The 25,794-nt window shown below is 43.3% G+C and overlaps 1 protein-coding gene across 4 annotated transcripts in view; it reads right to left on the bottom strand.

Annotated features, from left to right (window-relative positions):
* PSD3 (pleckstrin and Sec7 domain containing 3) overlaps positions 1-25,794 on the bottom strand; it is a 693,256-nt gene that overhangs the window by 39,044 nt on the left and 628,418 nt on the right. For all 4 annotated transcript variants that reach the window (XM_044305119.1, XM_044305127.1, XM_044305137.1 and 1 more), the window contains 2 exons: positions 24,735-24,879; positions 2,911-3,054 (listed from right to left, as the gene is read on the bottom strand). In XM_044305119.1, coding sequence (XP_044161054.1) covers positions 2,911-3,054; positions 24,735-24,879 — 289 coding nt within the window. The remainder of the gene's footprint in view (positions 1-2,910; positions 3,055-24,734; positions 24,880-25,794) is intronic.

Below are 25,794 nucleotides of genomic sequence, written 5' to 3'. Positions count from 1 at the left end.
ATCATCAATATTAAAACTACTTCAGTTGGTGTGTAATGAATCTAAAATATATGAAAGTCTAATGTTTATCAGTACATTACAGAAAATAATGAACTTTATCACAATATGCTAATTTTTTGAGAAGGACCTGTATATACATACACACTGTGTGTGTATATATATATATATATATATATACACACACACACATACTGTATTTTTTGCCCTATATATACACTGTAGAGGTTTTAGAGAAGGAAATTAGGAAAAAAATATTTCATCAGACCTCAGATCAGATCCCCAATGTAAATCAGACCTCAGCTCATACCCCCAATGTTAAAGGGAATGTGTCACCTCTAAAAACCATCCCAAACCGCCAGCAGTACCTGAGAGCAGACCGCAGTGTGTTTCTAATGATCATTTTCTTTCAGCAGTCAGATGTGACAAAAGCTCTGACAAAGCCAGCCGAACTCTCGTGCATAAGTTCTGTCAGTCACAGCGAAGGGGCATGACTAGAAAATAGCGCGGGCAGGGGATAAAATAATGCTTTCAGAGCTTTTGCCGCATCTGACTGCTGAAAGAAAATGATCATTAGAAGCACACTTCGGGCTACTCTCAGGTACTGCTGGCAATTTGGGATGGTTTTTGGAGGTGACAGGTTCCCTGTAATCAGGCCTCAGCTCACACCCCAAAAATACCTCAGATCAGACCTCAGATCCCCAACGTTAATTAGCCCTCAGCCCAAACCCCCAATGTTAATAAGATCCCCAATAAGACCTCAGATCAAACCACCAATACTAATCAGACCCCAGCTCAGACCCCCAATCAATCCTCCGATCAAGCCCCAAATGTTAGTCAGACATCAGATCAGACAAAAAAAATAAAATAATCAACTCGCTTCTCCTATACCGGCCGCCGCCGCCACTTCTTGGACCCAGCTCTCTTCCTGTTGTGCTGTGACCCAACATTGCACTGCATGAGTTTACAGTGTGCGCATATGTCCTTGCGCTGTGTGCAGGTCACAGCACAGTGTGCATTGCCGGTAGACGAAGAACAGGTAGTGGTATTCACTGCTCCCTGGTCCTACTGTACTAATGAGCATTTCCATAATAGAAGCGCTAATTAGTATTCACAATAATAGGAAAAAAGTGTCTTATAGGGCAAAAAATACAGTATGTATATACACAGTATATAAACATTTTTACACATGCACAATATCACTGTGGGTATATATAAACATAGGTGTCAATTTTATCTATCATTTATTTATTCTCTCATATATAAATAGTATATTTATATAATACACACACACATATATACAGTACAGTATATAAGGTATAGGTCTACTATTCACCAGCTTTCAGCAATGACATTTGACACACCATGAATAAAATGACTACTACACTGAAAGATCTAGACAGCATTTACAGTATTTATATACTAATTAGATATGTTCATACCAAGTCACCAATTAGGCTTTCAATAAGAACCAGAGTACGTCATACTGTCAGACTAGGCATCTGTAGAAATCCTTATTATTTATCTACAGTAAGTAACATCAAAGAACAGAACTATCTAAGCACCTGTCACATCGAAAATGCAGCCAATTCTGCAGGCAGCATGTTATAGAGCAAGAGGAGCGGAGCAGATTGATGTAAAGTGTTTTGGGATAAGATTCAGTAAAACTTGAATTTTATTAATTGAAACCTCTGCTCTTTTTATGTTTAGAAGTCCAACACGCAGTCCCATCAGTGATTGACAGTTATCTCTATAGGCACACTCATACACCATTGACCAATAAAATTGTATATTAATCTGCTCAGCTCCTTCTGCTCTATAAAAGGCTTCTGGCAGATCATATTGTATGTCAAATGTAACCGGTTCTCTTTAAAGAGACTTCACCTAGCCATACAGCACTCTAACCAAAATTGAAGGAGTTGTATGGAAGTAGAATAAATTACTCTTTTTTTTTTTGCTTAGAAGAGTGCCACTCCTGTCTAAAGGCAGTGTGTAGTATTACAGGTCAGCAATTTTTAAGAGGGAAAAACGTTTTTTTTGTTGTTGTTGCATATCGCAACCTACTCCACTCTTCCAACCAATATGCACGTTGTCATTTACAACACCCTGTATTATGTACATGTAGCACCAAACTCTGGCTGTCAAACTAATGGGCAAATAGAGAAGTCATGCTTCTGTCTGCTCATACTTGATAGGAGATAACTTACAAGAAAGAACATTTCAGAACTGGGGTTAAAGGGAACGAGTCATCAATATATTTTATTCAAGTTTTTATGTAAAAAAAATATTCTTTGAGAATTTCCAGTCATCATTTTATTTAATTTTTTTAAATGCCAGTAGATTTAAACAATCCTAAAATCTAGCATTTTTCACTCTGGCCATTAAGCCTAACAATAGTCTATACTTCCTGTTCTGGGGAGGTCACTTTACCGCAGTCATCTCATTAGCATCACAGACAGGATTGCAATGAAATATAACACCTTTATACAGATAACCCAGGAGCCAGCAATCCCAATAGGAAATGGTCACAGCTTATCGACTCCCTCCCTGCAGAATGACCTCTGCATATGTCACAGAGCATGCCTAGAACACTCTCCCGTTGTAGACAAGTAGTTACCGCCAATCTGCAGGCTCCTATACTCCATATGGCTACTGTAAATTTTATCTACATAAGCTCTTAACAACAACTCAGGCAACATGGTAACTGCCCCCCCCCCCCCCCTTCCCCATGATCATGTGGGGATGCGGGGGGTACAATAACATCAACAAATCAGAACAGAAAAACAGGATTGACAGAAAGAGGTTTCACAACTGGTTTCAACTAGTAAAAAATCTAGGTGATATATTCCTTTAAGCCCTTTCCTAATGTGGAACAAGGTGACATCAGAGAACTTTATTTAACAAAAGACATACCTCAAACTCCAGGTAGTGATCTTTCATCTTGTATTCATCTATTTCCTTGGCCTTCACCTTCTTGTCAGGTGGATATGAGCGATGCTCTGCCAGTTCAGTGGAGATTTGTTTCAGTTTTGTTTCATGTGATTTCAGCTGTTCGTCCTGAAATGAAGCAATCTTCCAGTTATTTCATTGCATTACGCCACACTGTACTGAATAATTGCTACATAAAACATGAATTTAAGAGGGCAGGGCAAGATTAAGGCTCCTAGTATTATGGCGCCATCTTTATAGGGGGCCCCAACTAAATTGAGACCCTCCTCCACCACACACTGGAGGACATTTAAGAAGACTCGAACACTGTCTCAGAATACACTGTATATAACATCTATGTACATACCTACCTCACTACATTACATTCATCCATTACTTACTGTATGCTGAAATCATTGGTGTGGACATCCCATTCACTCATGGCGTAAGATATTAATGGCATGTGCATCAAAGCTCCAAGCCTTTTTTTTTTTAACCCCCTAAATACAGGTTTACTGATTGTAGTATATGAAGTGTACAGTATATGGATACCCTGTAGTATTACAACGGAGGTTCATGGCCGCTCCACTCACCCTGCGTCTGTCACAGTTCCACCCTTCTGGCAGCAGTCCCAGGGGCAGGTTTCCTGTGTGTATTAGGAATACTATTGAGCCTCATCTCACCTTGCATTACTGCAAGGGTTAATATCCCTTTTGCTATGCGTGGACAGTAGCTGCTTAGCTAATGTACTTATCAGCTCCGCTATATATGCTGTGCTGTTTGTCCCACCCTTTGCATTAGCAATTGGTATCACTGGTTTGCTAGATCCTGCAAAGGTGCTATAAGGGCTTGTTCACATCACCGTTATGCATTCCGTTATGGCTTTCAGTGGTAACATGGTTATAACAGAAAATAATGGAATCAGGACTTTGTTTTCCATCCAGCATAATGGAAACCAGACGGATCCGTTAGGCTTTTCCATAAGCTTCTATTATGACGGATCAAACCGGAATGCCTCTTAAAGGCTTCCGTTTTGATTTCCGTCTTATGGATTCCGTTATAACCATGTTATAACCGAAAGCCATAACAGAATGCATAACGGTGATGTGAACAAGCCCTAATCTGCTTGTCAGCCTGTGTACCGTTTTCTGCCTAATTCCCAGATTCTGATTCTCTGCCGCCTGACATAACCTCTGTCTGCTTAGTGTATTGATCCTTTGCTGCCTGCCCTGACCTTTGGCCTGTTTCACAGATTCACACAAACTCTGCCTGCCCTGACCTTGGTTTATTACTACTATGAGTTTAAGCTAATCACTCAGTGCAGTATAAATACAGCACCAGAACCAAGCTCAGTAAATAAAAATAGCACTAGAAGCATGCTCAGTACATAAATATAGCACTAGGAGCATGCTCAGTACATAAATATAGCACTAGGAGCATGCTCAGTACATAAATATAGCACTAGGGAGGGCGCATGCGCGCGGCTTGCAGGGCAGACATGTCTCTGTGAGCTCCGCTCCGACCGCTGGCATTTTCCCTTCATTAGCGCCGTTCATTCGGCTCCACAAGCACTGAAAGCTCATGCAGGGGTCACAGAAGACTGCCCGAGGCAAAAGGGGAATGAAAATCCCGGGAACGCCGACCGCTTCACAGACAATACCGGAGATCTTCCGGACCACGAGGCAATCCATCATGGCCGACAAGGCAGCTTCCCCGGCGAGCCCGGCCTCATCTATCGAATGTGAATCCCGCGTGGAAGCTACACCACAGCAAGCAGGTCAGGCAGAACTATACACCAATATAGCAGCGCTTTTTAAGTCAGAGCTGTCACAGGCGGTCGCAGAATTCTCCCGCCAGATTAATGAGCTGGGGAGCAGAGTGTCTGACCTGGAGACCAGGACAGATGAACTGGCTGACGCCATTGGGACTGATAGGGCGGACATTGACGCCCACTCGCTTCAGCTACAAGCTCTTGAGACTAAAATTGAAGACCTGGAGAACAGGTCTCGACGGGGGAACCTACGCATAAAGGGCCTACCTGAAACCTTCCAAGACCTCTCAGGCACGATCGGCGCGCTGTTCAGCGCCTTGCTCCCACAGGCCCAACAGTCTCAATTACGGATGGACAGAATCCACAGGGCCCTGGGAAAGCCGCGCATCCCTGATACTCCTAGGGATGTGGTTCTCAAGCTACACTATCCTGAGATGAGAGACTTGATCCTTAATGCCGCGCGAAATTTGACGGCCATGCCGGATCTTCCGCCTGAGGTACACATCTATGCGGATTTGGCTCCCACGACGCTTCGGAAGCGTAGGGAGATGAAGCCTGTGACTCAGGCCTTACAGCAAGCCCAGGTGCGCTACAGATGGGGATTCCCCTTTGCCCTATCGTTTCAACTTAATTCACGTTCGTATACGATCCATACTCCTGACGAGGGGATTGAAAAACTGCGACAAGCCGGCTTAAAGGTGGACCGCCTGGAGAAACCTGCTGCGCCTCCTAGGCCTCAGCGCCCTGCCAGAGTCTGGTCTCAGGTACCCACCACTTCCAAGTCCCCGGGACATTGAAACGAGGGCCGGCTCTGCACACCCACGGACGGTGATGTTCAGATTAGTTTTCTACAAAATCCTCGGGAATGTTTATTCTCTATTCCAGGGATGAAGTTTGATGTTGGGGCTGGTTATATGTGACTTTCTGTGCGGGGTCAATTCAGGACTTTCGCTAGGGATACAGCGAATCGGATGTAATTGTTGCCCTTCGCTAACGGGTTAATGATTGTGGATCCAGGGATGATTGTTGCGTTCTTGGTTTCCACACTAGACCCACTAATTACTGCGGGCCATGTTAGGCCTAGCCAGTTTTGCTGTCTAACAGTACTGTTGGATTTGTTTTTGTTTATGTTATTTCATTTTATTGTCTTCATGGAGATCTATGCTTTCATTACTGTCTTTGCTAGGTGGTCCAGGCGACCTGACATACTAAGCTTTACCTTATATTGTTGGGATAATGTGTAAGATATTATCACACAATGTACGGGGCCTGAACTCCCCAGGCAAACGTAAAACAGCATTCACGTCTTACGTTAGGCATGACCCGGATGTAATATGTATTCAGGAGTCACATTTTACACCTTCCTCCCACCCCAAATATTTTCACCCCCGATATTCTAGATTCTTCTCCTCCACCTTTCGCACTAAATGCAGGGGGGTCATTACTCTCCTACGGAACTCATTCCCGTTTCAGGTCACTGACCAAATCACTGACCAAGAGGGACGTTATGTTATTTTACTGGGGGAACATAAGGGGAAGGTTCTGTGCATAGTGAACGTGTATGCCCCAACCGAAGATCCAATTGTCTTCTTCACTGATATGTATCAGAGGCTTGAGGCACTACGGTATGATGAAATAGCTTGGGCAGGAGACTTCAATTTTGTAATGAACCCTTTTCTAGACCGCTCCTCACAGCCTAATACGCCACGTCCAGCCATCTTGGGACATCGGATTTCGAGGGTTATGAAGTCCCTCTCTTTAGCTGATTCTTGGAGGGAATATAATGGGACTCAGAGAGGTTATACCTACTACTCCCCGGCCCATGGTCTGTACTCGCGCATTGATAGGATTTTAATCTCCACATCCCTTCTACCACACCTAGCCTATTGTAGACACCAAATTGCGCCATGGTCTGACCATGACATGGTTATTGCAGATGTTACCCCTGCCACCCCTACCAGCCGACTATTTACATGGAGGCTTAATGAGTCGCTATTGACCAGACCTGTGATTCGCGACCGACTTCAGGACGAATTAAAGCAATTCTTTCTGGATAATTCCGACCCAGATATAGACCCGGTAGTAGTCTGGCTCTCTCACAAGGCCTACATGAGAGGTCAAATTATCAGAGAGGCCTCACGTTTAAAAAAAGACAGACATACAGCCCTACTAGATCTTGAATCTAAACTTAGCAGATTAGTTAAAGCTCATCAAAGATCACCCTCGCTATACCTACTTAAAGAGATTAAAACCGCCAAACTTCAAATTAACATGATCCTCTCGAATCAAAAGGAAAAGGCACTGCGCTGGACCGCGTCCTATTACTATAAGTATGCTAACAAACCCGATAAGATGCTGGCCCGTCAACTTAAGGCTAAACAAAAAATTAACCAGGTGTTCCAGATTCGAACTAGTGTAGGCCAGGTTTCCTCCAATCCAGAAACCATATACCAGACCTTTCATACATTCTATCAAAAACTTTACACTACAGTGTCAGATAGTCAGGAACGAGTACGTAATAGCTTTATGGACTCTCTAAGTTTACCACAGGCCTCTCATGAGGCAGTGTGTGATCTTAGTAGAGAAATCGTGGCCGAGGAGGTGGAGCTGTCTATTAAAACATTAAAATTGGGCAAGGCACCGGGCCCGGACGGCCTGACAGCCCTGTACTATAAAAAATTTGCCCCCCTGTTGATCCCTCATATCACCAAATTTTGTAATCACATAATGCAAGGCAATACACCCCACCCTGATTTTTTGGCGGCCAACATAACCGTTATTCCCAAACCCAAAAAGGATCATTTATCCCCATCCAACTATAGACCAATTTCGCTTCTGAACCTAGATACGAAAATTCTCACGTCCATTCTTGCGCGTCGGTTAAACATTCTACTGCCCTCCATTATAGGCAAGGATCAAGTAGGGTTCATCCCGGGTAGGGAAGCTCCGGACAATATACGTAAGATTCTTAATTTGATCCAGGTTGCAAATACTAAAAACACACCGTTAGCTGTCCTAGCCCTTGACATAGAAAAAGCTTTTGACTCTGTCACATGGGATTATCTGCACTTGGTCCTTCAATCTATGGGTATTAGGGGTCCATTTGTACAGGCCATCAGGGCTCTTTACTCCTCTCCAGTTGCATACCTTAAACTTCCGTCCATGAACCCTGCCCCCATCCAAATCCTTAGGGGTACTCGTCAAGGATGTCCTCTATCTCCGGCGCTTTTTGCCCTGGCGATGGAACCTCTGGCCATTGCCATCAGAACCGACCTAAATATCTCGGGAGTCAAAGTTGGTGACACTGAGCATAAGCTAAGCTTGTTTGCGGATGACCTACTCCTTTCACTTACTAATCCCCTCATTTCACTGCCGAATCTCCTTAAGTTGCTAAAGTCCTTTACAGAAATTTCTGGGCTTCGTGTTAACCACCAAAAGTCTGAGCTCATGTTATGTAACACCCCCCCTGCTTTGCAGTCACTCCTGAAGCAAGATTTTCAGTTTCATCATTTGCCTAATTACATTCCATACTTGGGTACGGTAGTCCCCACCCACCTCCATATGATGTATAGGCTGAACTACGCACCCTTATATCGGGCTATCAGAGAGGACCTTAAGACCTGGAGTTCATTACCCTTATCATGGATAGGTCGGATTCATGTTATTAGAATGGTAGTTCTGCCCAGGCTGCTGTACTTATTTCGTACTATACCATTACCGGTCCCGAGTGGGGATCTCCACGACCTGCAGAGAGATGTGCTGAAGTTTATCTGGGGCGGTAAACGTGCTCGCATAGCTCGGACTATTATGTGTCGACATAAAACACAAGGGGGTCTCTCTGTTCCTGATTTCATAAAGTACTATAAAGCTGCTAGGCTGGCCCAGCTTTTTTTGACACATACTAAGCCAGAGACACACCCCATATGGGTATCAATAGAACAGTCCCTCCTCTCGCCTTGGTCGTGGAGGGCCCTAATATGGACCTCACTATCCCTACCGCTCAGGGTACGCTTTAACTCACCACTGTCCTACCAAGCTCTATTACTGTGGAGATCTGTCAGGTTTAAGCTGGACCTACAATCAAGAATCTCTCCACTTCTTCACCTTATTGGTAATCCCGCCTTCCCTCCAGGAATGAAAGCCTCCGATTTTAGCTGGTGGATTGGCAACAAGTATGTGACTTTACACAGATTCTTGGTCAGAGGGAAATTGATTACCCTGAATGATTTTACAGATAAATCTGCCCTCCCTAGGAGCGAATCGTTCAGGGCTAATCAAATATTCTCATTCTTCCACTCCTTAAGGATCAATAATGCGAATCTAGATTTCACTCCCTTTGAACGTTATGCTAACTTTTCTTTGTGTAGGCAAGGACTATTGTCTAGATTGTATGGAATGCTAGATCCCTCGCCGGATGGGGTTCGCCTCCCGTATATGGTGGAGTGGGAGAAGGATACACAGGTAGAATACCCTCTTTCAGATTGGTTTTTCCGTTCCCAAACCATAACCAAAAGTTCTTGGCAAACCACACTGGCAGAGACCTCTGTGAAAATTCTTCATAGAACCCATTTAGTGCCTTACAGGTTACATCACATCTATCCAGAGGTATCGCCGCTCTGCTTTAGGGGATGTGCAGAGAATGGGACAGTCTATCATATCTGGTGGATATGCCCTCATGTCCAGCTATTATGGTCCAAAGTGTGTAGATTGCTTTCTTCAGTTCTGGATTGTAATTACCAACCAACCCCCGCCTACTGTTTATTAGGGGATAAGCCGCCCTGGTTGACATTTGCCAAGTTCAGACTGTCTCAGTACATCTTAATGGCTGCTAGAATCCATATAGCGTTTAAATGGAAGTCCAGTATTTTAAGCTATCAGGCAGTTTTGGATAGGATTAATAGGATTCTGTTGTATGAGAAGCTTTCAGCTATCCGCATGGACACTTTCGAGGCATTTGAAAAACTTTGGGAACCCTGGGTTTCTTCCTCCTACTCCGCCAATGTGCAGCAAAGTCTCTCACTGTAAGGATGGCAATTTTGTATGTGAATAATCCGGGCTTGTTGATATGTATGTTCGTCTGTCGGACGCTTCTGACCTGCTCCTTATTTACCAGCTATAATAGCTATTGGATCTCCATTTGATGTTTAATATTGTGCTTATTGTTTTATTTTTCTATATTTTCTATGTGTCTACAAAGTATATCATATCGTTTTGTCAAGATGCTTTTACTTGATGATATTTTACTTTCTAATAAAGCTTTTGAAACATAAATATAGCACTAGGAGCATGCTCAGTACATAAATATAGCACTAGGAGCATGCTCAGTAAATAAAAATAGCACTAGAAGCATGCTCAGTACATAAATATAGCACTAGGAGCATGCTCAGTACATAAATATAGCACTAGAAGCATGCTCAGTACATAAATATAGCACTAGGAGCATGCTCAGTACATAAATATAGCACTAGGAGCATGCTCAGTACATAAATATAGCACTAGAAGCATGCTCAGTAAATAAATATAGCACTAGGAGCATGCTCAGTACATAAATATAGCACTAGGAGCATGCTCAGTACATAAATATAGCACTAGAAGCATGCTCAGTAAATAAAAATAGCACTAGAAGCATGCTCAGTACATAAATATAGCACTAGGAGCATGCTCAGTACATAAATATAGCACTAGAAGCATGCTCAGTACATAAATATAGCACTAGGAGCATGCTCAGTACATAAATATAGCACTAGGAGCATGCTCAGTACATAAATATAGCACTAGGAGCATGCTCAGTACATAAATATAGCACTAGAAGCATGCTCAGTACATAAATATAGCACTAGAAGCATGCTCAGTACATAAATATAGCACTAGAAGCATGCTCAGTACATAAATATAGCACTAGGAGCATGCTCAGTACATAAATATAGCAATAGGAGCATGCTCAGTACATCAATATAGCACTAGAAGCATGCTCAGTACATAAATATAGCAATAGGAGCATGCTCAGTACATCAATATAGCACTAGAAGCATGCTCAGTACATAAATATAGCACTAGGAGCATGCTCAGTACATAAATATAGCACTAGGAGCATGCTCAGTACATAAATATAGCACTAGATGCATGCTCAGTACATAAATATAGCACTAGAAGCATGCTCAGTACATAAATATAGCACTAGGAGCATGCTCAGTACATAAATATAGCACTAGGAGCATGCTCAGTACATAAATATAGCACTAGATGCATGCTCAGTACATAAATATAGCACTAGAAGCATGCTCAGTACATAAATATAGCACTAGAAGCATGCTCAGTACATAAATATAGCACTAGGAGCATGCTCAGTACATAAATATAGCACTAGGAGCATGCTCAGTACATAAATATAGCACTAGAAGCATGCTCAGTACATAAATATAGCACTAGGAGCATGCTCAGTACATAAATATAGCACTAGGAGCATGGCCAGGACATAAATATAGCACTAGGAGCATGCCCAGTACATAAATATAGCACTAGGAGCATGGCCAGGACATAAATATAGCACTAGGAGCATGCTCAGTACATAAATATAGCACTAGGAGCATGCCCAGTACATAAATATAGCACTAGGAGCATGCTCAGTACATAAATATAGCACTAGGAGCATGGCCAGGACATAAATATAGCACTAGGAGCATGCCCAGTACATAAATATAGCACTAGGAGCATGGCCAGGACATAAATATAGCACTAGGAGCATGCTCAGTACATAAATATAGCACTAGGAGCATGCTCAGTACATAAATATAGCACTAGGAGCATGCTCAGTACATAAATATAGCACTAGGAGCATGGCCAGGACATAAATATAGCACTAGGAGCATGCTCAGTACATAAATATAGCACTAGGAGCATGCTCAGTACATAAATATAGCACTAGGAGCATGCTCAGTACATAAATATAGCACTAGGAGCATGCTCAGTACATAAATATAGCACTAGGAGCATGGCCAGGACATAAATATAGCACTAGGAGCATGCTCAGTACATAAATATAGCACTAGGAGCATGCTCAGTACATAAATATAGCACTAGGAGCAAGCTCAGTACATAAATATAGCACTAGGAGCATGGCCAGGACATAAATATAGCACTAGGAGCATGCTCAGTACATAAATATAGCACTAGGAGCATGCCCAGTACATAAATATAGCACTAGGAGCATGGCCAGGACATAAATATAGCACTAGGAGCATGCTCAGTACATAAATATAGCACTAGGAGCATGCCCAGTACATAAATATAGCACTAGGAGCATGCTCAGTACATAAATATAGCACTAGGAGCATGCTCAGTACATAAATATAGCACTAGGAGCATGCCCAGTACATAAATATAGCACTAGGAGCATGGCCAGGACATAAATATAGCACTAGGAGCATGCTCAGTACATAAATATAGCACTAGGAGCATGCCCAGTACATAAATATAGCACTAGGAGCATGCTCAGTACATAAATATAGCACTAGGAGCATGGCCAGGACATAAATATAGCACTAGGAGCATGCCCAGTACATAAATATAGCACTAGGAGCATGCTCAGTACATAAATATAGCACTAGGAGCATGCCCAGTACATAAATATAGCACTAGGAGCATGCTCAGTACATAAATATAGCACTAGGAGCATGCCCAGTACATAAATATAGCACTAGGAGCATGCCCAGTACATAAATATAGCACTAGGAGCATGCTCAGTACATAAATATAGCACTAGGAGCATGGCCAGGACATAAATATAGCACTAGGAGCATGCTCAGTACATAAATATAGCACTAGGAGCATGCTCAGTACATAAATATAGCACTAGGAGCATGGCCAGGACATAAATATAGCACTAGGAGCATGCTCAGTACATAAATATAGCACTAGGAGCATGCTCAGTACATAAATATAGCACTAGGAGCATGCTCAGTACATAAATATAGCACTAGGAGCATGCCCAGTACATAAATATAGCACTAGGAGCATGCTCAGTACATAAATATAGCACTAGGAGCATGCCCAGTACATAAATATAGCACTAGGAGCATGCTCAGTACATAAATATAGCACTAGAAGCATGCTCAGTACATAAATATAGCACTAGGAGCATGCTCAGTACATAAATATAGCACTAGAAGCATGCTCAGTACATAAATATAGCACTAGGAGCATGCTCAGTACATAAATATAGCACTAGGAGCATGGCCAGGACATAAATATAGCACTAGGAGCATGCCCAGTACATAAATATAGCACTAGGAGCATGGCCAGGACATAAATATAGCACTAGGAGCATGCTCAGTACATAAATATAGCACTAGGAGCATGCCCAGTACATAAATATAGCACTAGGAGCATGCTCAGTACATAAATATAGCACTAGGAGCATGGCCAGGACATAAATATAGCACTAGGAGCATGCCCAGTACATAAATATAGCACTAGGAGCATGGCCAGGACATAAATATAGCACTAGGAGCATGCTCAGTACATAAATATAGCACTAGGAGCATGCTCAGTACATAAATATAGCACTAGGAGCATGCTCAGTACATAAATATAGCACTAGGAGCATGGCCAGGACATAAATATAGCACTAGGAGCATGCTCAGTACATAAATATAGCACTAGGAGCATGCTCAGTACATAAATATAGCACTAGGAGCATGCTCAGTACATAAATATAGCACTAGGAGCATGCTCAGTACATAAATATAGCACTAGGAGCATGGCCAGGACATAAATATAGCACTAGGAGCATGCTCAGTACATAAATATAGCACTAGGAGCATGCTCAGTACATAAATATAGCACTAGGAGCAAGCTCAGTACATAAATATAGCACTAGGAGCATGGCCAGGACATAAATATAGCACTAGGAGCATGCTCAGTACATAAATATAGCACTAGGAGCATGCCCAGTACATAAATATAGCACTAGGAGCATGGCCAGGACATAAATATAGCACTAGGAGCATGCTCAGTACATAAATATAGCACTAGGAGCATGCCCAGTACATAAATATAGCACTAGGAGCATGCTCAGTACATAAATATAGCACTAGGAGCATGCTCAGTACATAAATATAGCACTAGGAGCATGCCCAGTACATAAATATAGCACTAGGAGCATGGCCAGGACATAAATATAGCACTAGGAGCATGCTCAGTACATAAATATAGCACTAGGAGCATGCCCAGTACATAAATATAGCACTAGGAGCATGCTCAGTACATAAATATAGCACTAGGAGCATGGCCAGGACATAAATATAGCACGAGGAGCATGCCCAGTACATAAATATAGCACTAGGAGCATGCTCAGTACATAAATATAGCACTAGGAGCATGCCCAGTACATAAATATAGCACTAGGAGCATGCTCAGTACATAAATATAGCACTAGGAGCATGCCCAGTACATAAATATAGCACTAGGAGCATGCCCAGTACATAAATATAGCACTAGGAGCATGCTCAGTACATAAATATAGCACTAGGAGCATGGCCAGGACATAAATATAGCACTAGGAGCATGCTCAGTACATAAATATAGCACTAGGAGCATGCTCAGTACATAAATATAGCACTAGGAGCATGGCCAGGACATAAATATAGCACTATGAGCATGCTCAGTACATAAATATAGCACTAGGAGCATGCTCAGTACATAAATATAGCACTAGGAGCATGCTCAGTACATAAATATAGCACTAGGAGCATGCCCAGTACATAAATATAGCACTAGGAGCATGCTCAGTACATAAATATAGCACTAGGAGCATGGCCAGTACATAAATATAGCACTAGGAGCATGCTCAGTACATAAAAATGTCATTATAACAATGCTCAGTAAATATATACGGTACCAGAACCCATCTCATAACATGCATACAGCACCAACCAGAATAAGTTTGTCACACTGTTTATTTGCAAAAACAAGTGAAAACAACCATTTATGGCAACAGATCTTGACCGAATTTTTTTTTTTATTATTCAAGATTTTTTTTTTCCATTTGACAAATGTATTCATTATTCCTCTCTAGCAATAATCATTATCACTATTACTTTAGCATTTTACAGGTAGTACTAGAGAAGTGGTCAGCATAATATTATGGTAAAGGTCATGTATAAATGTAAACTTTATTGATGTTTTTGAGTGTGTGGGGTTCATGTAATTGGTGCACCTTGGTGTGATCAGACGCTGGTAAATGTCTTGATGTCACGTTAATAGCCAAATTAGGTACAGAGGGGTAATTGCATGAGCAAGAGTCATCCTCTCATTCCGTATGTACAAAAATAAGAGGGCAAGTATGCGTCCTGATTGATGGGAGGAGGGGACCGATTGTATGCACAGAAGTCTATGTTGGGTTTTGTTCACATCTGCTTTGGAAGCTCCATTAGGAGGTTACATCACAGATTCAATAAAAAATACGGAACAAAATAGCGCAGCATACTGTGCTCTTTAGTGTGGTAAAAAGCTAGGCTTTATAATGGAAACCAGATTCAGTTAACGAGGTCTTGATTCCAATCAATAAGGTCTGTCAACATTTGGTTGAAAGGCCGCTTCCATAATTTTCGTTTCGTTGTCCTGCTCCTGTTATGGAACAACTGAAATAAAAATGCTGCTGAATCCATGTACAGTCATGTACAGTTACCAAGCAAAAGGAGACTCTATACCTCTCCTGCTGTTCTTGTTGTTTGTCAGCATGTTCCCCCTACCCTTCCTTCCCTCCTCCATGCTGGCTCAGATCACAGTCGGGCTAAGGCCCCTTTCACACGAGCGAGTTTTCGCATAGCACCCGCACTGAATCCTGACCCATTCATTTTAATGGGTCTGTGTACATGAGCGTGAAAAATGCAGCATGTTCTATATTCTGCATTCTTTACGCAGCCCTGTCTCCATAGAAGTGAATGGGGCTTCAGTGAAAAACGCATTGCATCCGCAAGCTTTTTCGCTGATGGTTGTTAACCACTTAAGGACCACAGGTTTATACCCCCCTAGTGACCAGGCCCTTTTTTACAAATCGGCACTCCACAACTTTAGCGGTTTATTGCTCGGTCATGCAACTTACCACCCAAATGAATTTTACCTCCTTTTCTTCTCACTAATAGAGCTTTCATTTGGTGGTATTTCATTGCCGCTGACATTTTTACTTTTTTTGTTATTAATCGAAATTTAACGATTTTTTTGGCAAAAAAATGACATTTTTCACTTTCAGCTGTAAAATTTTGCAAAAAAAACGACATCCATATATACATTTTTCGCCAAATTTATTGTTCTACATGTCTTTGATAAAAAAAAAATGTTTGGGCAAAAAAAAAATGGTTTGGGTAAAAGTTATAGCATTTACAAACTATGGTACAAAAATGTGAATTTCCGCTTTTTGAAGCAGCTCTGACTTTCTGAGCACTTGTCATGTTTTCTGAGGTTCTACAATGCCCAAACAGTAGAAAAACCCCACAAATGACCCCATTTCGGAAAGTAGACACCCTAAGGTATTCACTGATGGGCATAGTGAGTTCATAGAACTTTTTATTTTTTGTCACAAGTTAGCGGAAAATGATGATGATTTTATTTTTTTTATTTTTTCTTACAAAGTCTCATATTCCACTAACTTGCGACAAAAAATAAAAAATTCTAAAAACTTGCCATGCCCCTCACGGAATACCTTGGGGTGTCTTCTTTCCAAAATGGGGTCACTTGTGGGGTAGTTATACTGCCCTGGCAATTTAGGGGCCCAAATGTGTGAGAAGAACTTTGCAATCAAAATGTGTAAAAAATGACCGGTGAAATCCAAAAGGTGCACTTTGGAATATGTGCCCCTTTGCCCACCTTGGCAGCAAAAAAGTGTGACACATCTGGTATCGCCGTACTCAGGAGAAGTTGGGGAATGTGTTTTGGGGTGTCATTTTACATATACCCATGCTGGGTGAGAAAAATATCTTGGTCAAATGCCAACTTTGTATAAAAAAATGGGAAAAGTTGTCTTTTGCCAAGATATTTCTCTCACCCAGCATGGGTATATGTAAAATGACACCCCAAAACACATTCCCCAACTTCTCCTGAGTACGGCGATACCAGATGTGTCACACTTTTTTGCTGCCAAGGTGGGCAAAGGGGCACATATTCCAAAGGGCACCTTTCAGATTTTGCAGGCCATTTTTTACACATTTTGATTGCAAGGTACTTCTCACACATTTGGGCCCCTAAATTGCCAGGGCAGTATAACTACGCCACAAGTGACCCCATTTTGGAAAGAAGACACCCCAAGGTATTCCGTGAGGGGCATGGCGAGTTCCTAGAATTTTTTATTTTTTGTCGCAAGTTAGTGGAATATGAGACTTTGTAAGGAAAAAAGAAAAAAAATGAAAAATCATCATTTTCCGCTAACTTGTGACAAAAAATAAAAAATTCTAGGAACTCGCCGTGCCCCTCACGGAATACCTTGGGGTGTCTTCTTTCCAAAATGGGGTCACTTGTGGCGTAGTTATACTGCCCTGGCAATTTAGGGGCCCAAATGTGTAAGAAGTACCTTGCAATCAAAATGTGTAAAAAATGGCCTGCGAAATCCGAAAGGTGCTCTTTGGAATGTGTGCCCCTTTGCCCACCTTGGCTGCAAAAAAGTGTCACACATCTGGTATCGCCGTACTCAGGAGAAGTTGGGCAATGTGTTTTGGGGTGTCATTTTACATATACCCATGCTGGGTGAGAGAAATATCTTGGCAAAAGACAACTTTTCCAATTTTTTTATACAAAGTTGGCATTTGACCAAGATATTTTTCTCACCCAGCATGGGTATATGTAAAATGACACCCCAAAACACATTTCCCAACTTCTCCTGAGTACGGCGATACCACATGTGTGACACTTTTTTGCAGCCTAGATGCGCAAAGGGGCCCAAATTCCTTTTAGGAGGGCATTTTTAGACATTTGGATCCCAGACTTCTTCTCACACTTTCGGGCCCCTAAAAAGCCAGGGCAGTATAAATACCCCACATGTGACCCCACTTTGGAAAGAAGACACCCCAAGGTATTCAATGAGGGGCATGGCGAGTTCCTAGAATTTTTTTTTTTTTGCATAAGTTAGCGGATATTGATTTTTTTTTTGTTTTTTTCTCACAAAGTCTCACTTTCCGCTAACTTAGGACAAAAATTTCAATCTTTCATGGGCTCAATATGCCCCTCACGGAATACCTTGGGGTGTCTTCTTTCCGAAATGGGGTCACATGTGGGGTATTTATACTGCCCTGGCTTTTTAGGGGCCCTAAAGCGTGAGAAGAAGTCTGGAATATAAATGTCTAAAAATGTTTACGCATTTGGATTCCGTGAGGGGTATGGTGCGTCCATGTGAGATTTTATTTTTTGACACAAGTTAGTGGAATATGAGACTTAGTAAGAAAAAACAAAAACAAAAACAAACAAAAAATGTCCGCTAACTTGTGCCAAAAAAAAATGTCTGAATGGAGCCTTACCAGGGGGGGGGTGATCAATGACAGGGGGGGTGATCAATGACAGGGGGGGGATCAATGACAGGGGGGGGATCAATGACAGGGGGGTGATCACCCATATAGACTCCCTGATCACCCCCCTGTCATTGATCACCCCCCCTGTAAGGCTCCATTCAGACATCCGCATGATTTTTTACGGATCCATGGATACATGTATCGGATCCACAGAACGCATGCGGACGTCTGAATGGAGCCTTACAGGGGGGTTATCAATGACAGGGGGTGATCAGGGTAATCAGGGTGATCACCCCCCTGTCACTGATCACCCCCCCTGTAAGGCTCCATTCAGACATCCGCATGATTTTTTACGGATCCATGGATACATGGATCGGATCCACAAAACGCATGCGGACGTCTGAATGGAGCCTTACAGGGGGGTTATCAATGACAGGGGTGATCAGGGTAATCAGGGTGATCACTCCCCTGTCACTGATCACCCCCCCTGTAAGGCTCCATTCAGACATCCGCATGATTTTTTACAGATCCATGGATACATGGATCGGATCCACAAAACGCATGCGGACGTCTGAATGGAGCCTTACAGGGGGGTTATCAATGACAGGGGGTGATCAGGGTAATCACCCCCCTGTCACTGATCACCCCCCCTGTAAGGCTCCATTCAGACATCCGCATGATTTTTTACGGATCCATGGATCGGATCCACAAAACGCATGCTGACGTCTGAATGGAGCCTTACAGGGGGGTTATCAATGACAGGGGGTGATCAGGGTAATCACCCCCCTGTCACTGATCACCCCCCCTGTAAGGCTCCATTCAGACATCCGCATGATTTTTTACGGATCCATGGATACATGGATCGGATCCACAAAACGCATGCGGACGTCTGAATGGAGCCTTACAGGGGGGTTATCAATGACAGGGGGTGATCAGGGTAATCACCCCCCTGTCACTGATCACCCCCCCTGTAAGGCTCCATTCAGACATCCGCATGATTTTTTACGGATCCATGGATCGGATCCACAAAACGCATGCTGACGTCTGAATGGAGCCTTACAGGGGGGTTATCAATGACAGGGGGTGATCAGGGTAATCAGGGTGATCACCCCCCTGTCACTGATCACCCCCCCTGTAAGGCTCCATTCAGACATCCGCATGATTTTTTACGGATCCATGGATACATGGATCGGATCCACAAAACGCATGCGGACGTCTGAATGGAGCCTTACAGGGGGGTTATCAATGACAGGGGGGTGATCAGGGAGTGTATATGGGTGATCACCCGCCTGTCATTGATCACCCCCTGTAAGGCTCCATTCAGACGTCCGCATGTGTTTTGCGGATCCGATCCATGTATCCATGGATCCGTAAAAATCATGCGGACGTCTGAATGGAGCCTTACAGGGGAGTGATCAATGACAGGGGGTGATCAGGGAGTGTATATAGGTGATCACCCGCCTGTCATTGATCACCCCCCTGTAAGGCTCCATTTAGACGTCCGTATGCTTTTTGCGGATCCGATCCATGTATCCGTGGATCCGTAAAAATCATACGGACGTCTGAACGGAGCCTGACAGGGGGGTGATCAATGACAGGGGGGTGATCAGGGAGTTTATATGGGGTGATCATGGGTGATCAGGGGTTTATAAGGGGTTAATAAGTGACGGGGGTGTGTGTGTAGTGTAGTGTAGTGTTTGGTGCGACTTTACTGACCTACCTGTGTCCTCTGGTGGTCGATCCTAACAAAAGGGACCACCAGAGGACCAGGTAGGAGGTATATTAGACGCTGTTATGAAAACAGCGTCTAATATACCTGTTAGGGGTTAAAAAATTCGGATCTCCAGCCTGCCAGCGAACGATCGCCGCTGGCATGCTGGAGATCCACTCGCTTACCTTCCGTTCCTGTGAGCGCGCGCGCCTGTGTGCGCGCGCTCACAGGAAATCTCGCGTCTCGCGAGATGACGCCTATTGGCGTTAGTGTGACCTGGGAGCGCCGCAGAGATGACGCCTTTCGGCGTTAGTGTGACGGGAGGAGGTTAAGAGATGTTGTTTGTAAACCTTCAGTTTTTTATCACGCGTGTGAAAAGCGCATCAAAACGCATTGCACCCACGTGGAAAAAACTGAACACCTGAACGCAATCGCAGACAAAACTGACTGAACTTGCTTGCAAAATGGTGCGAGTTTCACTGAACGCACCCGGAGCCAATCCGTCACGCTCGTGTGAAAGAGGCCCATCAAAGTTTTAAAACAAGACCAGGATTATGGTGCTAGCTCCACAGAGCCTGAAATATAACCTTTAGAAATTGGGTTGGAAGTGAGATCTGGTCTTGTTTTAAAGCCTATACTCTTAGCTTTAAAACAAGACTAAGCTCATATCTCTAGGTGCTATACAGCCTTATATTCTGGCCCTGGAGAGCGAATGCCATTGTTTTATATACACTGATGGATATGGGACTCCAGTTTCATATGAAACTTGTCTAACCTTTCCCCTAATGACATATGGCTCTTTTCTCACCATAGACAACCCCTTTCAAAAGGGGGTGTCTGTACAGTGATCAGCTAACGCAATGGATATCTTAAATCTATCAGAGCTGTAGACATTTTTACAGAGCAGCTATCCATTCTGCGTCACAGATGGAATCCAGAGCAGTGGACCTTCCACTATGGCGGCCATAGGCCCTAACATGGCAAATGCACAGGGTTCATCTTCGTGCTATGGCATTTCCAATATTAAAGGGGTAGTCTTATTAAGAGGAGACAATGTTGTACGTAGAAATTACATTACCCAGCTGGTGGACATAATAAGAACAGATTAAAGTACATTCTGTGGTAAAAAGAGTTTGAAATCTGTGGTCCATCCAGGCTAATTAAATGGATGATAGAAAAAGCTAGCTTTTAAATGTTAAGTGTTTACTAGTGCCTGTCACTTTGAACATGCAGTAACCTGCAAGCATCATGGTACACAGCTAGAGTACATGAGTAGACTGGTAGTTGTGTATAAGGATGCTTACTGCTTTTACAAGGCCCATTTGGGGTCTATAATGAGAGTAGATCAACAATATAACAAGTTGACCTGCAATCATTTAAAAGCCCTTTACACAGGCAGATGCACACTGCACAGGGAGCAACCGACCGTTAGGACAAGTCTGCTCACCATACAGTATGTATATTGCTGATGGCCGGTATCAATGTTTTCCAAATCCGCAAAAAACCCTTACGGTCGTGTGAATGCACCCTTAGTGAGCTGTTTGGTGCACTGCTCAGATCGTCTAAATAAACCTCCCTACCATTGTTCATCCCCAATTATCGGCCTGTGTAAACGGACCATAACTTGTATTAATTTAACACTCCATTCATTCGTTGATTAGGCGTCCAGTAAGCGGTTCTGCTCAGTGGCTGAAATTATTACCTACTGCCCTAAGATCAGACTGCAACTTAAAGGGGTTCTGCACTTTGTTTAAACTGATACTCTATCCTCTGAATAGATCAGCATCTAATCGGCAGGGGTCCGACACCCGACACCCCCGCCGATCAACTGTTTGGCAGCGCCGCTGGCTGTTTACCGCAGGCCCAGTGACGTCACGACTAGCATCACTGGCCTGGGCGAGGCTAAGCTCCGTTCCCAGGCCAGTTCATACAAGTCGTGACGTCACTCAGCCAGCGGTAAACAGTGAGAAGGCTGCGGCGCTGCTGGAGCCTTCTCAAACTGCTGATCGGCAGGGGTCCTGGGTGTCGGACCTCCGCGGATCAGATGCTGATGATCTATCCAGAGGATAGATCGTCAGTTCAAACAAAGTGCAGAACCCCTTTTAAACGTGAGGTCTCCTTTTAAGAGCTTGGTGTAGAAAACACATATTAAAATACTACACTGTGTTAGGTGCCATGTATAAAGCTGGCAACGCACACTGGATAGTTACTGGCCAATTGCCGGTTTAGGCTACTTTCACACTAGCGTTCGGGCGGATCCGTTCTGAACGGATCCGCTCATAATAATGCAGACGGAGGCTCCGTTCAGAACGGATCCGTCTGCATTATTTTTAGCATAGAACAGCTAAGTGTGAAAATAGCCTCGTACGGATCCGTCCAGACTTTCAATGTAAAGTCAATGGGGGACGGATCCGCTTGAAGATTGAGCCACATTGTGGCATCTTCAAACGGATCCGTCCCCATTGACTTACATTGAAAGTCTGGACGGATCCGCACGGATCCGCACGCCTCCGAACGGCCAGGCGGACACCCGAACGCTGCAAGCAGCGGTCAGCTGTCCGCCTGTCCGTGCGGAGGCGAGCGGAGCGGAGGCTGAACGCCGCCAGACTGATGCAGTCTGAGCGGATCCGCCTCCATTCAGACTGCATCAGGGCTGGACGGCTGCGTTCGGGTCCGCTCGTGAGCTCCTTCAAACGGAGCTCACGAGCGGACCAGCGAACGCTAGTGTGAAAGTAGCCTTAGCTGACAGCTTGCCTCAGCATGTATATTTTCTGAGTCCGCTGCCAGACAACTCTGGATTATCTTCCCTCAGAACAAAAGGATAAAGGCATATTAAATTCTAAGTAGCAACAGGAGACTTCCATACACAATAGTTGGGAAATCGTCAGGATAAGCCAATATTCATCAATTGTGTATTGTCAGCTTAAGACATACTGCGCTGTCACTGCTGAACTCTTTCCTCTCTCTCAATGTGAAAACACTGCATTTTGATGTGGCCACCACTAGGGGGAGCTCAGTGCAAACAGGTGATTATAGCTTCCATTTCAGTCAATAGTAACTACATAAATTTCTATGCTCTGAGCTCCCCTAGTGGTGGCTGCAGGCAGACATCTTTGCAATACATGGGAAGAAACAATGCATTAAAGTCAGCGGCCTGGATTGAAGACATGGATAAATATGGTGGTTAGTATGGTGCCATATTTATGAAGCACCTATACTACTTTCTGCTTAAAAAATATTTAGGACACTGAGTGGGGCAGGGGGCCTCTACTAATTTTAGTTATGGAAGTAAATATTTTTATAATTAGTCAACAGATTCTCCATCTTAGGCCAAGACTGTATAATATGGATGTATAATACCTAGAATAATGTTATGACTAGAATAAACTAAAGCAGGTCTAAAACACAGCAATGGCATTTTTAGTTTTGAATTAGCAAACCAAACAATCCCAGTTGCCATCTTCATCAATGCATTAAATAGCCACACCATTCTTTGCAGCTTCACAATTCACCTAAACCAGTTTAGAAAGAAGTTGTTCAAAAATAAGGTTTAAAAGGGCGTTGGACCCCGACAGCAATTTTACTTATGGCCTCGAAAGTGCTAAAGAAAAAAAAGCCATGTACCTATTCACCCCAGTGCCGATGCAGGAAGTGCACGTCTTATCGGTTGTCATGTGAGCTCAGGAGCCATTCATTGGACTCCATGGTCATGTGCTGCTTGGGGACACATCACTCCTGAGGTCAGTACATGGCTGCAGTGGTCCATGTGACATCACAGGGGACCTGAAGCAGTGGAGACGGGACCCTCGGCGCTGGATCAAGGCATCACTTAATAGGTAAGTGTCTTTTTTTTCTTTAAGCTAAACAGTTTTGGGGCCATAAATAAAATTACTTTGGGGGGGGCAGGCCCCCATGTTTATCTATGTCTACTCAGCATCTACAATGCAAATTACGGTATGGGGCAAATAAATAAAAAACTGATATTAACTATGTATGTCATTTCTATACATATATTCTGTATTTGGAAATAGTCTGATATAGTTGAACAATTGAGGCAGAAAGCAGAAACCACCGCTACACTATACCTCCAATTTCTGAACTACTACTTGGGCCCACTGCAGACGAGCGATATGGATTAGGCCCAGATGCGTTCTGTTAAAAATGAGCGATTTCGCAAGCAAGTTCAGTCAGTTTTGTCTGCGATAAAAAACTAAAGGTTTACAAACAACATCTCTCAGCAACCATCCTTGAAAAAAGCATTGCATCCGCACTTGCTTGTGGATTTGATGCGATTTTCACACAGCCCATTGCGTGAAAAACACAGAATATAGAACATGCTGCGATTTTGACGCAACGCACAAGTGATGCGTGAAAACCAACGCACATGTACGCAGACCCATTGACATGAATGGGTCGGGATTCAGTGCGTGCGCAATGCGTTCGCATCACGCTTTGCACCTGTGCAGAAAACTGGCTCCCCTGTAAGGGGCCTTAGGCTACGATCATATCCTTTCGGAGCCTCCGTCACAGTCCTGAATGCAGGACTTATTTCTCTGCTGAAAAAACATTCTCCTGAATGGAAACCTAACGGATCCCATTTCAGTCAATGGGGTCTGTCAGGCTCTGTTTCTATCATTTCCGTTATTTTCATTCTTCTGCTCCTATAATGGAGATCACTAACGCTGATGTGAAAGTGCCTTAAACGTCTTCTAAAGTGCTGTAGAAAGAAGATGAATTCAGGCTTGCAATGAGTCACTAAGTGAAGATTTTTAATGATTAATTAAAGTGAAGCATGTCATTATCACATAGCAATCTGTGCTGCATCACAAACCTTAGACAGCTTGGTAGTGGTAGCGGGAAGTAACGGGCGGCTAAATTTCTTCTGCGATCCTATAGCAGCTGGGAACGGTGGAGCAGAAAACACTGCGGCCACACAATTAATTTTGTTAATCCATGCTTCCATCTCTTCTGTGCTCCTATAAGAGAAACATACTTGGCATTGGATTTGGTCATTGTACCAGAACTGATAGCAGTATGATTTGTAGACTTTTCAGCAAGACTATTTATAAAAGATAGTCCCAGGGGTGCACCACCAATGAGGCCAGGTGGGCAGCGGAAGCGCCATGAGCAATGAGCGCTCTCATTGTGGCAAAGGGTTTCAGTTTTCGGCAGCAGAAAGGCTAGGTGCACCCCTGGATAGTCCCTCTATGACATTATTGATTTACCTGTAATGAATATTGAAGCCACCTTCAGATGAACATGCTAAATCAATATTAATACTTCCAGCCATTCTAGTCAACTAGGGTCAACTGAACTGACAATGTATATACATCAACATCACGGAAATTAGGCTTGGGAGTATGGCTAAAGAATATCTAGCCTTCTAACAGGTCTGACATGCATTACTTTACATCGGAACAAAGGAGCAGCCAAATAAAGCTAATTCAATAAAATAAAATATATACCGTATATATATGCTTTTAAGCTCCATGTTTCTTTTACATTAAAGAGGACCTGTCACTTCTCCTGACATGTCGGTTGTGAGAACTGCTTGCATTCCCCATGTAATATAAATTCTGGAGCATCTATTCTTATAACTCTATGATGTGTCATTCACTTTTTATTCCTGCTAGAATGAATTACTAGCAGTTTGCAAAGACGGTCCAGATGGGTGTTACCAGTTGGAAGGGGGGGGGTTTGTCCCTGTACATTCTGTCACTATCCAATCAGTTGCTGTTGATATAAGCACGGACACACCCTCGACATGGTGAATGCATATTTGTTGATGCAGTAACTGCGTCGCAACTGCGCTGTAGAGTGTAGTAGTGAGAGGTATAGAAAAATGGTTTGTGTGCTTTATATAGGCCTGATATGTCATACTGAGCAGGTTT

This window comes from Bufo gargarizans, chromosome 1 (assembly GCF_014858855.1).
Source record: "Bufo gargarizans isolate SCDJY-AF-19 chromosome 1, ASM1485885v1, whole genome shotgun sequence".
NCBI classification, from domain to species: Eukaryota; Metazoa; Chordata; class Amphibia; order Anura; family Bufonidae; genus Bufo; species Bufo gargarizans.
This window is presented reverse-complemented; position numbering and strand designations above follow the sequence as displayed.